This window comes from Astatotilapia calliptera, chromosome 5 (assembly GCF_964374335.1).
Source record: "Astatotilapia calliptera chromosome 5, fAstCal68.1, whole genome shotgun sequence".
NCBI classification, from domain to species: Eukaryota; Metazoa; Chordata; class Actinopteri; order Cichliformes; family Cichlidae; genus Astatotilapia; species Astatotilapia calliptera.
The window spans coordinates 18,243,556-18,258,394 of NC_137426.1; the positions used below are offsets into that span (position 1 = coordinate 18,243,556).

The following is a 14,839-nucleotide window of genomic DNA, read 5'->3' on the forward strand; positions in this document are numbered from 1 at the left end:
CTTTAATACGCAGACAGGTGACATCCCAAACCCTGGGATCCCTACAGAGTTGGACTCTGGTGGCTCTGGGAATATTTTGCTGGCTTGGTTTATTTTCTTTTAGAGGGAATCGTAACTGCAAATCAATGCAAAGTTGTTCAGACTGATTAACTTTACCCTATAATGAAACATCTCTGTCCTAACTATTCTGCCAGGATTACAATGTCCCCACCCATGTCTCCTCTCCTCCACTAGAGAACCAGAGACTTTTAGAATCAAAGGCAACTGGCATTGGAGCAGTTTACAATTAACAAAGGGGACAATACTGCAGAGAAAAAAAGGCTTTGTGTTGCAAAATCAAAGAAATGAATAAAAATAACAAAAAAGCAAACAGTGCTCCAATATTAAAGTTACTAAGTTACAAATGAAAAGAACCTAGCTTCCTACTACAATCAAAATACACATAGCTGTGTCCCTTTTCTTTGTGCATCTAATAGTAAATGACTAAAGCTAAGCCTGGCCTAGTCTTCAGGCAATCAAACAGTGCTACAGAGCATACAGGTGCTGAGAAACCATTGACTAGCAGACACAAAATAACACAAGGATAAAAGCAAATGTTACAAAATACGCAGGGCCATGAAAGACACTCACATTACCCTCACAGACACTCTGAGTGAAAGATTAGCTGCAATTTTAAACCAGGTGCAGAGATTATTGCTGAAGTCTGATTGAACTGGGGAACTGATCCAAACTGAGCCTTGTGGAAAGGCACGATGAGAAAGACGCAGGAGGAAGGCAGCATGTAGAGGGAGTGCTGGCACAAATTCTAAAAAAAGAAGGTGAAATATGTGTAGGAAGAAGAAGAAAAACACTTATTTTTCTTGTAGTTTCTCTTTCTTATTTGTTTTACAGCTTACCTTTTCACTGTGTCACCTCTGCTTCCCTTTTGTTATCTCCCTCAGTTTTTTGTCTCTTTTGTTTTTAAATGACAGTTACTTCCTGTTAGTGACTTTCCATGTCTGTGTACATACACTATTTCAAAAATGTTACACATCAGAGCTCAATGGGAAAAAATCATCCTGGATGTCTAAACTGATATAGACTGGGTAATGTGTTAGAAAAGTGCCACTCACGTCAACTTTTAAAACCCTTCCTGTTTTGTGGGTTGTTTCATTGTTGCCCCTCTAGTGTACCCGTTTAAACCCTTTTGCTAGTTAACTGACAAAATTAATATCCCAGAAGTTAAAAGCATGTATATACTGTGACTTTTATCTTAATATTATTTTTTTCCTGTGTTGTTTCCCTGTTAAGTTCCTTATATATTTATAGCCCAACCATTCCCTTTGATGGCAGTCATTTCATTTGCTTTCCAGTATCCTTTGTTCCTGAGTTTTTTCTTCTTTCTTTGTAAATTCCTGCCTGCAAACTGAAGCACCTTTTCCTTTTTTGTTCTATAGATATCATTTTAACTCACTGTGGCTTGCATTACCCGATAGCCTGCTTGGCCGAGATCCAATCCATCAACTCCATCCTCTCACTCCATGACATATGTGTAACCTGTGTTGTGTCACAGTCATGGCTGTGTGGAGTCTATTAATTAGGATTTAAGGTGGTACACTGGCAGGGTTTGGGGAACCTCTCCTTTCTGACAAGAATTCAAAATTCCAATCAGTAAAACCTTCTGCCAGTATGATCACGAATCTGTAATATGTTTTGGTTGCATTCAGTCATTCATAGTATAGACTTTTGTGCCAATCCTTTATTTTCACTTTCTTTCTGGTTCTTTATCATTGCAGTTTTATAACAACAGCATAACATAATAATAAACAAAACTTATAAAGTACTTTTCAAAAAAGATAAAGAGGAAGTTTACATTTTGAATACATTGTGATTTGGTTAATAAAAGCAGAGATCTACAGATTAGATTAAAAAAAACCCTCTCTGCTTGCAAATCATATGAATTAAAAAAAACATTCACCTTGAAAATACACACCACTTTCTGGATTGTATTTCAGAGAACTCGTATTTGTAGGTGTGTGGGGGTTTTTTTTGTTTGTTTTTTTTTTTTGTTAGTGTTGCACCTCCAAAGAGTATGGATAGAAACTCTGACCTATAACGGCTTTAGGGGGTTGGGATTAATAGAGGTGGTCCTTCACCCTAAAAAATTATTCAGGGGCTTAGTAAATATCATTATAATTCTAAGTTAGATGACCTTGATTAAATCTTTGAAAATCACAAAAGTGTTATCTTGAGTTGAAAATACTGAAAAGAATGCTTAAATTTTCAACACCAGTTTTTGAGTTGAACTGAGCTCTTTTGTTCAAGTTTATTTAAAAGAAAAAATTCTGTATTTGAAACACAGGGTGCATTATTTAAATCTACTCAATATATCTCATAGAAAGTACTCATAATAACTGAGACACTGGTATTCATACTTATCATTGTCTTTAACTTTAATTATTAATGGTTCAAAAATCAATATAATTTTGTCCCCCAATACTAACTTAAAACTTTGAGTAAGACTAATGACCTTTGGCATGTACCGCACGCGAGGAGCATGGCCTCATGGGAGATTTTCTGCACGTTGAACGAGACAGACACACATCCACTGCAGACTTGGTAACGTTTTCAGGTAAGTGACCAATTCTTACAATAGCTGTCTTTATCCACACCGTTCTTTTATAACATGTTCTGAAGAAAGCGTTTGTCATGGTGGCTCACTTTTCGCAGCGTGTTTGTGCACGTTAATTTAAGTTTTCAACCCGTCTTCCAGTCAAGGCGGCGGGAAACCGCGCCCTTTTATCCTTTTACGTTCTGAGTCGCTATCTGCGTTCCGGGTAATTTGACCGGAATGTCCCGGTACCAGCGACCTGACCGTTTAATCGGGGGCATTTTAGGAACCACGTGAAAGCAGGTGTGCTCAGACATTTCTAGAAAATGGCCCTGTTGAGTCGCGGTGCGGGAGCTGCGGTAGTCACGCGGCCTGACTTACTCTGTCAGGTTGTTCAGGAGGAGATGAACAGACGTCATCAATGGCTTTGGTAACTAAGAAGACCTGCCCGCGGAACAGTTCATAGCAGCAACCATGCTGCTTAGCTTTCTTGTTCTATGTGGGGTCTTTCAGAGCATATAAGACGCTGCTTTCAGCTTTGTCCCGAACAGGGCCAGTTTTTGAGAGAACGCTGACAGGACCGCCCGGGTCAGCAGATTACCTCATCCAGGGCCGGTCCAAAGTACTATGGGGCCTTAAGTAAATTTAGACTGGGGGCCCTACTTCCTTTCAGATCCCAGAAAATAATGAAAAAAAAAAAGCTTTGGTCCTTTTGGTCAAGCCAAAAGTACCATCATTTCCAGTATAGTTAGTATATAGTTAGTATAGTATAGTTCCAGAAACACTCAGTTTATTTAAATCCAGGTTGAAGACTCACCTATTCTCTGCTGTATTTGAATAAAGCACCAAATCCACACTTTTAAGCTTAAATTTCAAAACTTACATTTAACTACTGATTTTATCTACTGTTGTGATTTTATGTTTTGATTTTATATACTGTTTTGTTTGTTAGTTTGTTTGTTTGCTTGCTTTAATCAATTTTAAATCATGCTTTTTATTTGTTTTTGTTTCTCTGTAAAGCACTTTGAATCACCTTGTTGTTGAATTGTGCTATACAAATAAATTTGCCTTGCCTTGCCTAGTTACTCCCAATTTACATAAATAAATGTTTATTTCAATCCAAGCTAAACTTTCTTATAAGAGATTGGTGTTATGGCAGATTACTCAGTGACATGTTTTGTAATGATAAAGTTTTGATTTGTATTTTTTCAGCACCATCTTCACCACCAGGAAAAAAATCTGCATCAACTACAAAGTAAAGCAGGTAATTTTACTCAGAGGACTTGATGTGTTAAATTTTGGAAGGATATGATATTGTTTTATACAAGCTGAGTAGTGGATGGTGATACCACCTAAATATTTATACTGGTTTTGTGGTGGGTTATTTTAGTCATACAAATGCCAAATCTAAATTTTGAGAATTTTTCAGTTCGGTAAATATATTGATGAGTTCATGGCCTGTCATCCAGTGTCACCATGAGTATAGGCGCAGCCCTTTAAGTGGGTATTCCCCTTGTGCGCGCAGCACTGAAGTATTTTAGTCCACGCCCACCTGCTGTGTGGGCCTCACCCTGGTCTAGTATAAGTTACGGTGAGACCAGGAAATCGGCTCTACCGTTTTTCTTCAGCCAGCCAGAAGATGTCCAGCGAGACCATCCGTCTGTGTCCATCCTGCCAGACCGGCTACATCATGTCGTATGACCGACATGCCGTCTGCGTGGGCTGCCTCGGTCCTCACCATGCGGACCTTGCCCTCACACCTTAATCCTATTGCTGCTCCTGTTAGCTCCTCCCGCCAGAGGAAAAGCAGCGGAGGTCAGCCTTTTTCAAGGCTGATGCTGAGGAGGCGTTCCCACTAAGAGAGGCACTCGCTGGAAGAAGCCATCGAGTTCTTCGATGGTGGGCCGGAATTGGATGATTCCACCCACCGTGAGGAAAACGGCAGTGGTGGCAGCTCCACTGCCTCCCAGCTGGGCAGCCTGGTGACAGAAGGGTGGATGAGCCGACGCTCATCCACCCCTGGCCTTCACATGTCGGCAAGGACGCCGCTCCCAGTTGTTGGTGCGCTGCTCCTGGATCTGCCTGGCATCATCCAGGAGGCAGCTGGTGAGAAGGAACTTCCCGTCCCTCAGCCTGCTCCACCCCCATCTGATGATCGTGGCTCAAGAGTTGGGAGTTCGCCTTGTAATCGGAAGGTTGCCGGTTCGAGCCCCGGCTTGGACAGTCTCGGTCGTTGTGTCCTTGGGCAAGACACTTCACCCGTTGCCTACTGGTGGTGGTCAGAGGGCCCGGTGGCGCCAGTGTCCGGCAGCCTCGCCTCTGTCAGTGCGCCCCAGGGTGGCTGTGGCTACAATGTAGCTTGCCATCACCAGTGTGTGAATGTGTGTGTGAATGGGTGGATGACTGGATATGTAAAGCGCTTTGGGGTCCTTAGGGACTAGTAAAGCGCTATATAAATACAGGCCATGATCTGGCGGGAAGGTATGGCTCCACTCACTCTCGTTGCCCAGATCCCATCTGGCCTCAGTTCCCAGGGATGATGACCAACCTCTCTGAGGCAGCAGCAGAGCCAGCGAAGATCAGAGCGCCGGTCTCTACCTAGGGCTTCACAGAGGGCTTCACAGACCGGAGTTTTCCGCCTGTTCCCCCTCTGGAGCCGAGCCTCGCTTCAGTTTTCGGCACCAAAATGACCAAGGTCGTTGGACAGCGACTGGCCCATCCCGCCAAACTTGACCAGCTGATAGCAAGGTTCACTGATCGCGCACATCAATGCACTGTTCAGTCAGCTGCATTGACTAACAACACTGATTTGCTAGCGTTTGTCATCTCCAGGAAGGTGGAGGAAGCAGAGCTGCCAGAGGAGCTGAAAGGCTTTCTCTGTAAAGCCGCTGACACGATTCTGAATATGTGCGCCACTTCAGCGGTGTGTTCCTCTCGCATCGCTGCCTGGCAGACGATGGTTCAGAGGGCAACCTGGCTCCGCCTCTTCCCTCTAAGATTATACAATCTCACAGGGAAATAGTGCAAGCAATTCATAACATAAAATTTAGAAGCTTAGTGGAAGATAATACTTTATGTTAAGGGTTTAGTCTGCATACTGAGAAACTCCACTTATATGGATTTATGTCTGGATGTGTAAATTAATCTTTTGCATGTTAGAAAATAAGGTCCAGGTTGCAAAAAATGGTAGATTTTAATTTTTTTTTTTTTTTTGATTGAATCAGAATTTTGGCCTTCAGATTTTTTGTCCTCTCCCATCCAGGTCAGTGCAGCGTTTCATAGGATCACGACCCTGAACCTTGAACCAAAGTTCATGTCATCGTTGGACTTGTATTCATCCAAACTCCTGTCCTTGTTTCAAGCCAAGAAAGGTGCTGCTGGACAACGCCACAGGGCACAGTTAAACCTTCTGCTTCAGGTAAGGAAGATTGCATTTTCTAACCACAAAAACGTTCCAACACAGCATTGAAGAGGCCCTTCCACTAAAAACGGCTTTTCTTAGGTTTCTGTTCAATATTTTAGCTCCACAGGTGTTCTTACCTTGATGGTGGGTGTGAAAACAGGTCAACAACAGAAAAAAAATAGTTATGTTTAAGCTAGAAATGGTAAGTCATGTTTTAAATGTGCAAATTTTGCCTCAGTTGAGACTTCCTGTTTTACAGAGTGGAAATTCCATCGAGAAAAAACGAGAAGTCATCATCAGATGTTTCATTGACCATCTGGGAGAGGATCCAAGTGCCTTAATCAAAACCTTTGAGGTTGGTGCAATAAATCTGTTTTAGGAATATTAGTACCGTATTTCCCGGACTACAAAGCGCACCTGAATATTAGCCGCATAAGCTAAAATCAGGGGAAAATCCTGGTTTGTACATACATTAGCCGCACCTGACCAAAAGCCGCAGGTGTTTCAATGTTGACTTATCATATGTAAGAGAATATGCACAAAGGGAATTGTCAGGAAAGAGATGGCTGTTTGGAGACACACCCCTTTTATTAATATCTTGAAAAACAAGTTATGGGTACATATTTGCATAACTTTTTAGGTATATGTACAAGTAGCGGTAATTACAAGTAGGACACATGTACTGTGCTTCATAAATGAGTAACAAATGTAGTACATAACAATAACCTGCAGCACACCAGAAAAATAGATTCGGACTACCTTTTAGGCTCAGGTGCAGCGACACGGCTTTAACAAGAAGAAAAGTCAGTCATTCACCACCATCTTTCTCTTCTTCCTGCGCACTGAAACCACCAAAGTCCTCTCCTCCAGTGTCGGAAACGAACAGGCTCAGGATGGCTTCGTCATCCACTCTCAGCTTCTTTCCTTCGTTGTCACTTTCAAAACCAAAGAAATCCTCATTGTCAGTGTCAGAGTCGAACACCCTCAGAAGGGCCGTGGCGGTGTCCTCCTCTCCATCATGCAACAGTCCAGCCCTTCAAATCCGTTGGTGATCGTGGATGTTTTCACACTTTTCCACGCTGTCAGAATCCACCGGTGGAATTGAGCATAACTTGCTTTTCGCAAGTTTATCACCGCTCGTCATCCACGCCTCCCGCTGAACGCGTAGCGCTACTTTGAAGTTTGTTTTTCGCGCTACTTGTACGGCACTGTGTTGCCTGGCGGATGGACATGTGACCAACATACCCCGATACTGTGTGTCTGATCACATGCCCTTCCGCCAGGCAACAGCGGAACAAACAAAACAAATCTTACGATATGACAAAAATCATGGACAATCCATAGAAAAGCCGCACCTGACTAAAAGCCGCAGGGTTCAAAGCTGGTGCAAAAAGTAGCGGCTTATAGCCCGACAATTACGGTAGTTTATTTTAGCTTGTGAGATCATAGAAAAGTTTTAAGATACTGTTCTAAAGAAAAAAAAACACTTCAAAGCATACAAAAGAATAGCATTTGCTATTGCTATAAGATTTTGGAGCACAGTGTCTACATATTATGAGTACCGGTGATGTCATACAAATGAAACTTTTTGTTTCAATGTTTGGAAATATGTGAGCTTAAAACAGTTGTTTCTCTTTTTAAAGGACGGTGCTGATGCTGTCTTTGTTGAAGAGGCTTTGGCTGAGGAGGTGATGAAGATTTACCTGCTGCAGAATCAAGACAGGTCAGGCGAACCTACTGATGTGGGTATTGTTATTGAAGGCGTTACTGTTCTGGGCAAACTTGGGAATCTGAGCAAAGCCTGTTGCTATCTTTTGGGACTGTGCTATGCTCTGGATCTGAAATACCCCAAGAATTTCAAATGCACATTTGAAGCATTTCGAAAAGTGTTCATGGAGCTGGATCCAGGAAACCTTTCTGTCAAGGTTCAAAGACTGAAAAATGACCTCTGTTCATTGTAGACAAAATTTCACAGGGCTGTTCTTAAAGTGTTAGACTTGTTAAGTGACATGTAATGCTCATCAAAAGGTTCAGTTGCGACATTACATTGTTTTGACATTCCTGTTCATAAATAATGTTTGTACCATAAACTGTGTTTTTGTATTAACTTTCCAGATTCACATTAAGGTGTAAATGGTAGAGTATCATTATGGATGTTTTTTGGTCACTCTTTAGTTATAATCTTCCCAATTTTTTGGAATCAAAATAAGATGTTCAAAAACTATGTCACAGTGCAAATGGGTTTTTTTTTCAGGATTTATATCTTTTTGGGATCTTAATTTTATTTTTGTCATTTGACCTTTTCTGAAAAGGTAAAGCACTGCGTTCACTTGAGCCACTTTTATTCTTTGTATGGCAGGTACATTTTTCTTGTTGTTAGCATCAATATGCCAGTTTTACAGAGTTTTATCAAGCATGCCAATTTGGATGCAATTTTATTATATAAGGCTGTTGTGACTGAAATTTTATCCAAGTTCTATCCACTGAATGTAGAACAGATTTCAGCTCACTGTGTTCAGAGAAGGAATCTGCTAAATGTGTGATTCACAAAAAAGCTGTTTAAAATAAATCATTGTGAACAATGTTGAATTGACGTGGTTCTTTTTTCCTGTGTGTGTGTGTGTGTGTGTGTGTGTGTGTGTGTGTGTGTATAAATAAAATAAACACTTAATTGTAATTAACGTTTTTGCTTAAATTAACTTAAAAATATTAAGTAAATTGCACCATTATTTAAAAACATAATTGTAATGGTGTAGGTTAAATGTGCCAAGCATTTCAGCATTTCCTAATTAATATTTTATGTAGTTTGAACTTTTGGTTACTGTTGTTTTAACTTAGATTTTCAATTGTATTTACTCAATTTTGTATGTTACTGTAACATCTTTAATTGTTCATAACAACTTATTCCATTTTAGTTGGATTTACTCAATTAATAAGGTGTATTTAAGAGATGTGATTGTTTTTGCATTTACTCATTATTTTTGAGTGTAAAAGTGTTGCACCAAAATATTTAAGTAATTATCAGTTTTAGTTCTTAGAGTGTTTGCACAACATTTTTAAGGTGATTTTGGCATTATTAGTGTTGCACAGTCTGACTGCCAGTGGCACTGTTTACACACACCTGACTGTCATTGACTCTCACATTGATTCTCTTCTGTAAAGCCCACTATTGTCATTGTCATCCTCCTCCTCTGGATAGTTTTGTCTGGAATAAAAAGCTAATTTTTATTTTGCAATGTTCTACATCACTCAAGCAACAGAAATGTGCATTGTGGGAGGTACAAGCTTGCTGGACTCAGTAGTCAATAGTTTCAATTATGTTCAACTCAGCTAGCTTTTATTATGTGTATTTGTAATGGAGATGCTTAAGAAATGAAATCACAGGCTGTCATGCAGATGGTTTTAAATATGCACCAAGAGCAAAGCACCAGTTATAGTCTATCACATACTTATTCACAGATAAAATTCTATTGCATACATCTTTGTGATTCCAACTTACACTGCCATTCAATAGAATAGTACTCTTATTGATGGTTTCAGCTGTGTTCCCTAGACTGGCTTTATGCGTTGCTGCAAAAGTAATTGAGGCAGGCAGAATATTATCAAGGAGTCTGGACTGATATGTAAACCTAATGGCTTTCAGAGAATCTGCATCTGCTGCCACCTGAACCCTCAGCACACACATGGTAAGAAAATGCTTGTGGTAGTCCCTCCACTCTTTGTCATCTTCTGTCTTGTGCAGGTTAACTAACTAATTCAGTGAAATACACAGATTTGATTGGATGGGAACATAATGCACGATGATTACACAAACTGTCATGTAGCTTGAGATAATCACTGAATGGCAGCAGTCAACCAAGAGGTAAAAATTTGATTGGTTTATGGCCTAACAGCCAAAAATACTTGAGAAGAAATGGAGGCTAAATGAGTTCAAGTCATACAAGAGTTAAAATGCAAAACTTGCTGTCATAAATGAAATATGCACTGAAGTGTTGCTAGGTAACAGAGGAGTGGGCTGTTTGCTTGATTGGTCACGCCAGTCTGGACCATTCTGAGGGCAAGGGTCTTATGCAAGGGTCACTAAAGATGCAAAGTGGGGATAAAACTGTGGCCATGGCTTTTACACACACACACACACACACACACACACACACACACACACACACACACACACACACACACACACACACACACACACACACACACACACAGAAATGTAGTAGAAATACTTTTCTAGTTCTCTGTCATTACATCACTGGGATCAACTATTGATGTGCATACTTTCAGTACTGTAGCACGTGACCTGGATCTAGGTGTTACTTCGAAATAAAACTGCAGACAGACAATGCTTAGGAAACCGTTTATTGAAGCAGTAAGGGGTTTTGATGAGGTTGGCTGATGTGGCTCTTCTAACTGCTGCTTGGCTCTGTGACGTAAAGTGTCATACTGTATAAGGCTGCAGCCAGTAACATCCAGATTGGCTACAAAAAAGCTGACATCACAGAGAAACAGAGAGTAATACAGTGAGGGACAAAGAGCAAGTTGATGTTTGGATTGAAGGCAAAATCTTTTCTGTGCAGAGTAGCGAGCCTAGCAGTGAAATACACAGTCACTGTGCAGGATTTCTGATGTGAAGGAGAGAACTGAAACAGAGGCTGGAGGGTGAGGTTACAGCCAGACTTTGTAGCTGCTTTTCTATTCCAGCTCCTGTGGGCTGCTGTTAAAGCCTCATTAGGTTTTATAGAATCCCTGTTATGGCACATCAGATGAGGTTCTTGGGGGTTAATTTAAATTTGGTTTGCTCCATCAGATATTTTATAGTGTTTTGCAAAGGCTGTAGGCTGCCATGATTGTCTGACCAGTAGCATTATGTACAATTTAAACAGTCCTAACAGTCATTCAAGCACATCAACATTTGATACAGTAAAATTTCGTTTGAAGACATTATTCAGAGAAGATAGTGTTTATGCACTTACTGTGCATACTGCATGTATATTTAATTTAACATGATGATAGCTTTAGGTATTTTGTAGAAGCAGAGTGTGAAAAATTGAACATATCATATGATAGAACAGCTTGCAGGACTGCTTTTAGCAGCAATAACTTGCAATACTTAAACTCCTCCACTTGGGACAGTAACTCATCCTTGACCTGGACTGATCACTTCACCCTTTTCGGGCTGAGTAGCAGAGGTGTGGACTCGAGTCACATGACTTGGACTCGAGTCAGACTCGAGTCATTAATTTTATGACTTTAGACTTGACTTGAAAAAATGTTCTAAGACTTGTGACTTGACTTGGACTTTTACACCAATGACTTGGGACTTGAATTGGACTTGAACCGGTTTACTTGAAAAGACTTGATATTTTACCCCAAATATAAAATTTAACATGCATATTATATAGAGATTGAAAATGTGACGTCATTCACGGGTAGAACCGCAAAGGATTCTGGGAACTCGTGGCAAGCGGTACTAGCGCACGCAGGCTTTCAATTAAAATCAGTCACACAGCGATAAAAAGAAACACAAAAATGTCAAGAAGCTGTTGTATTATTAACTGCAATAGCCGGTCGCATGACAGCCACGGGAAGCCGACGGGTAAAGAGATCGGTTGTTATCGGATTACGTCGTTGAAGAGAAATTGTTCAAGCCATGTTTCCGAAGTAACAAAGACGCGACGGATGGCCTGGATTGCAGCCATTCAAAGATCAAATATAACGTCCCAGAACACTCCAGCTCACAGGTTAGTCTGCTCCAAGCATTTACACGAAGGTCAGTGTTTTTTAGTAGTTAATGCGTCATTTTCATAACATAATTAGTGATATAGGTTACAAGCAAGTCTGGCGCTGAACAGAAATTGTCGCGCTATGCTCCTTTGTTTATTGTGCATAAATAGTGAATTGTCCTGACACAATATTGCGTTTCGCTTCTGTTATTATGGTACATTGACAAAAACATATACTTTTATTCACAGGATAAAACAGTTTTTTTGTATCACTAATTGCCCAGTGCGATTACAGACTGCGGTAAAGTGAGCCGTCATTTGTGAGCCGCGGTCAAGCCAGCCGCCTCCTATCCGCGCGGTGATTACAGCATACAATATTGTTGTCACTGCTACATTTCTGTAACGCTACCAGAAATTATTTCCACTACTAATTAATTACCGTTGAGCTCAAAGGTCCTATTAATAAACGGTTAAGGAATGTGTATTTATGACGACAATTTGTGAGACTGGTAAACTTATGATACGTACGATGGTCTTTCGTTCTACACGGTGCATTTCAAGGTCCTGTACCCATCCGTCGGTAAACTGTACCTGGGCTTGTTGCAGTGACCTGAAGTTACTAAACTTCATGAGTGTATGCACTCACTCCAAGAACCGTATAATTATAAATATGCATATAAATATGCTAAGATGAGATAGCTGACTTCATCTAACTAGCAAATGTTGTCCAGGCTACGTTGGTGATACAGTTTTTTTTAATGTGTATGATATTTTTGTCATGCGATTTTAAAGCTGGTCCTACAACCGCATCCAAGAATAACATGCAGCTTATCTCAGAACTGTCGGTGAAAATTATTCTTGGAGCTAGGTTTAATTGAGCTGCATTTTAAAGAGGTGCAATTTCACAATTTGTGTATATTTTCTAAGTTCACTATTTTGTCATGTGTTGAGAAAAACACAGATTTTAAAATTACATGGTCTAATATTTACATTTAGCATAACTGCAACATTATTTTTTCGTTTTTTTTTTTTTTTAAAGACTCGAAAGGACTTGAAATTCAAAGTTTCAGACTTGTGACTTGACTCGGACTTTTACACCAGTGACTTGAGACTCGACTCTGACTTGCCTGACATTACTTGAGACTTGACTTGAGACTTGAGGATAAAGACTTGAGACTTACTTGAGACTTGCAAAACAATGACTTGGTCCCACCTCTGCTGAGTAGCATGGAGGTGCTGATTCTCATTCCTGCTGCTTCACACTTGGCTGCAAACCGCTCTAGTGTGAGCTGGATGCCACCACCTGTTGAAACCAACAGCATCACATCATCCGTAAAAAAGCAGAGACGAGATTCTGAGACCGTTCAAGTGAAAGCCAGAGCCACATTCCCTTTGTTCTGTCGGTATCTATCAGCTGCCTCTGAAGCCCCCCCACCTCCGGTATTAACTATCTGGTTCAGGGGTTACCACCATGACAGATACCAACCACCTTGCGGCCACAACTGAGTGCGGCAGCTTCAGCAATGGAGGTGCTGAACATGGTCCATTCAAAATCAATATCCCCAGTCTCCTTTTGGATGCTGTCGAAGCTCTACCGTATATGGGTGTTCTGCTAGGCGTTCCAGTGCACCCTCACTGTACATTTATCCATGCCAGGTCTGCATCCTCCCTTGCCACCTGATCCACCTCACCACCAGGTGGTTATCAGTTGAAATACCTGTAAGTAGTGTTTTCTGTATGATTTCAGTCTCATTGTTGTGGACAAATTTTAGTGCACACTTCTTTACAGTGTTACTTTAGTTTATTGTGGTTTGTGGACATTAGTTTATGCACAACTCTCTCAGGGGTTCTTCACAGCATCTCAGTCAGGTTGAGGTCTGTACTTTGAGCAGGACATTACAACACCTTATTTATTTATTTATTTATTCATTTATTTTAGTCATTCTGTTGTAGACTTGTCGCTGCGCTTAGGAAAACTCTAATCACACTAATCAGGATCACACTAATTTTGGCCAAGCTCTAACTATAAGGAATTCTGCAAAGCGTTCAGAATCGGAACACCTTGCAGAATCTCAGAAGCTGCAAAACAAATCGAAATCATCACCCCTCCACCCTCTTCTTTACTTTTGGTATGTCAAGCATGACTCATAGCCTTTCTCGGACTGATAGAGATCAACTGCCAAATGTTTTCTTTTATAGAGATGGTCACACTTGCTGATGATCAGTTAATCAAGTGCATTTGTTTAGGAACACCTGGTTACTACTTACCCTCTTAATTCCTTCTTTTTACTCTTTCGTGAGCCCATTGGGTTTACCGCTGAGATGTTTGCTCGAGGTTAGTTCAGCATAATTGGCTATTTAATGATCCGATCACACACCTCATACACTCACTTACTCCTCCAGGGAGGCCTGAGTTTTCTTAGACTTTGCTTCATTAAACATGGTAAAAGGCTTACATGCATGTTAAGGTCATGTTGAGTTAAAACATTTTTGTTGTTGTTTTGATGTTATGCACACGTTGCTGCCTGCTGAATATATTCATGTATTGGTCAAATAACAATCTCAATCGCTACCTTAGGGTTCAGCTGTGTGGCTGTTGTTCTTCACTTCATCGTAGTTACTCCAGCTAAGAATATGCTTAGATCTACTGTCTAGAATAATGAGATTGCTTTTCAAGCAGTGTGCTGGACATGGAGCTAAACAGTAGCATGATCGTGTCCCAGGAGACTGCACTGCACTACTCCTCGACTCTACTTATTGACTCTCAGTTCTACCTCTTCAGTTACCTCTACTACAGTAATAGCACAGGAAATCATTTAATGAATACTATGTCACTATAACTAACAGTAAGTCCTGGCACAATCAGCGAAGACTAATTTCTACTTCTTCTATATGCAAATGCTGTCTTTCAGTAACGTCCAGGTCCTAAGATATGACCAAACACACAAACCAAAGAAATATTATTATTATATTTGTACTCATTTTACTCTCGAAGATGGAGACAAATGTAAGAAAGAGGACATTAGAGAAAGATTAGAGAATATCAGTGAATGACAAACTTTAAACTTAAAATTTACATGTGATGTTATAATTCTTGTTAGATTTTTTTTTAATCAGACA

General features: G+C 40.4%; 1 protein-coding gene across 1 annotated transcript; it reads left to right on the forward strand.

The window, feature by feature from the left end:
- The first annotated feature begins 2,508 nt into the window (after positions 1-2,508).
- On the forward strand, positions 2,509-8,582 carry LOC113032795 (uncharacterized). The gene is made up of 5 exons (XM_080301795.1): positions 2,509-2,611; positions 3,803-3,854; positions 5,853-6,008; positions 6,253-6,348; positions 7,637-8,582. Exons 3-5 carry the CDS (start codon positions 5,904-5,906, stop codon positions 7,952-7,954), a joined length of 519 nt encoding a protein of 172 aa, XP_080157921.1. The 5' UTR covers positions 2,509-2,611; positions 3,803-3,854; positions 5,853-5,903; the 3' UTR covers positions 7,955-8,582.
- Positions 8,583-14,839: the final 6,257 nt, after the last annotated feature.

Bases quoted from the DNA above. Each gene is read 5' to 3' on its own strand.
- LOC113032795 (XM_080301795.1), top strand. From the start codon at position 5,904: ATGTCATCGTTGGACTTGTATTCATCCAAACTCCTGTCCTTGTTTCAA. The intron at 6,009-6,252 runs GTAAGGAAGATT...CCTGTTTTACAG, and splicing joins AGTTAAACCTTCTGCTTCAG to AGTGGAAATTCCATCGAGAA. The intron at 6,349-7,636 runs GTTGGTGCAATA...CTCTTTTTAAAG, and splicing joins CCTTAATCAAAACCTTTGAG to GACGGTGCTGATGCTGTCTT.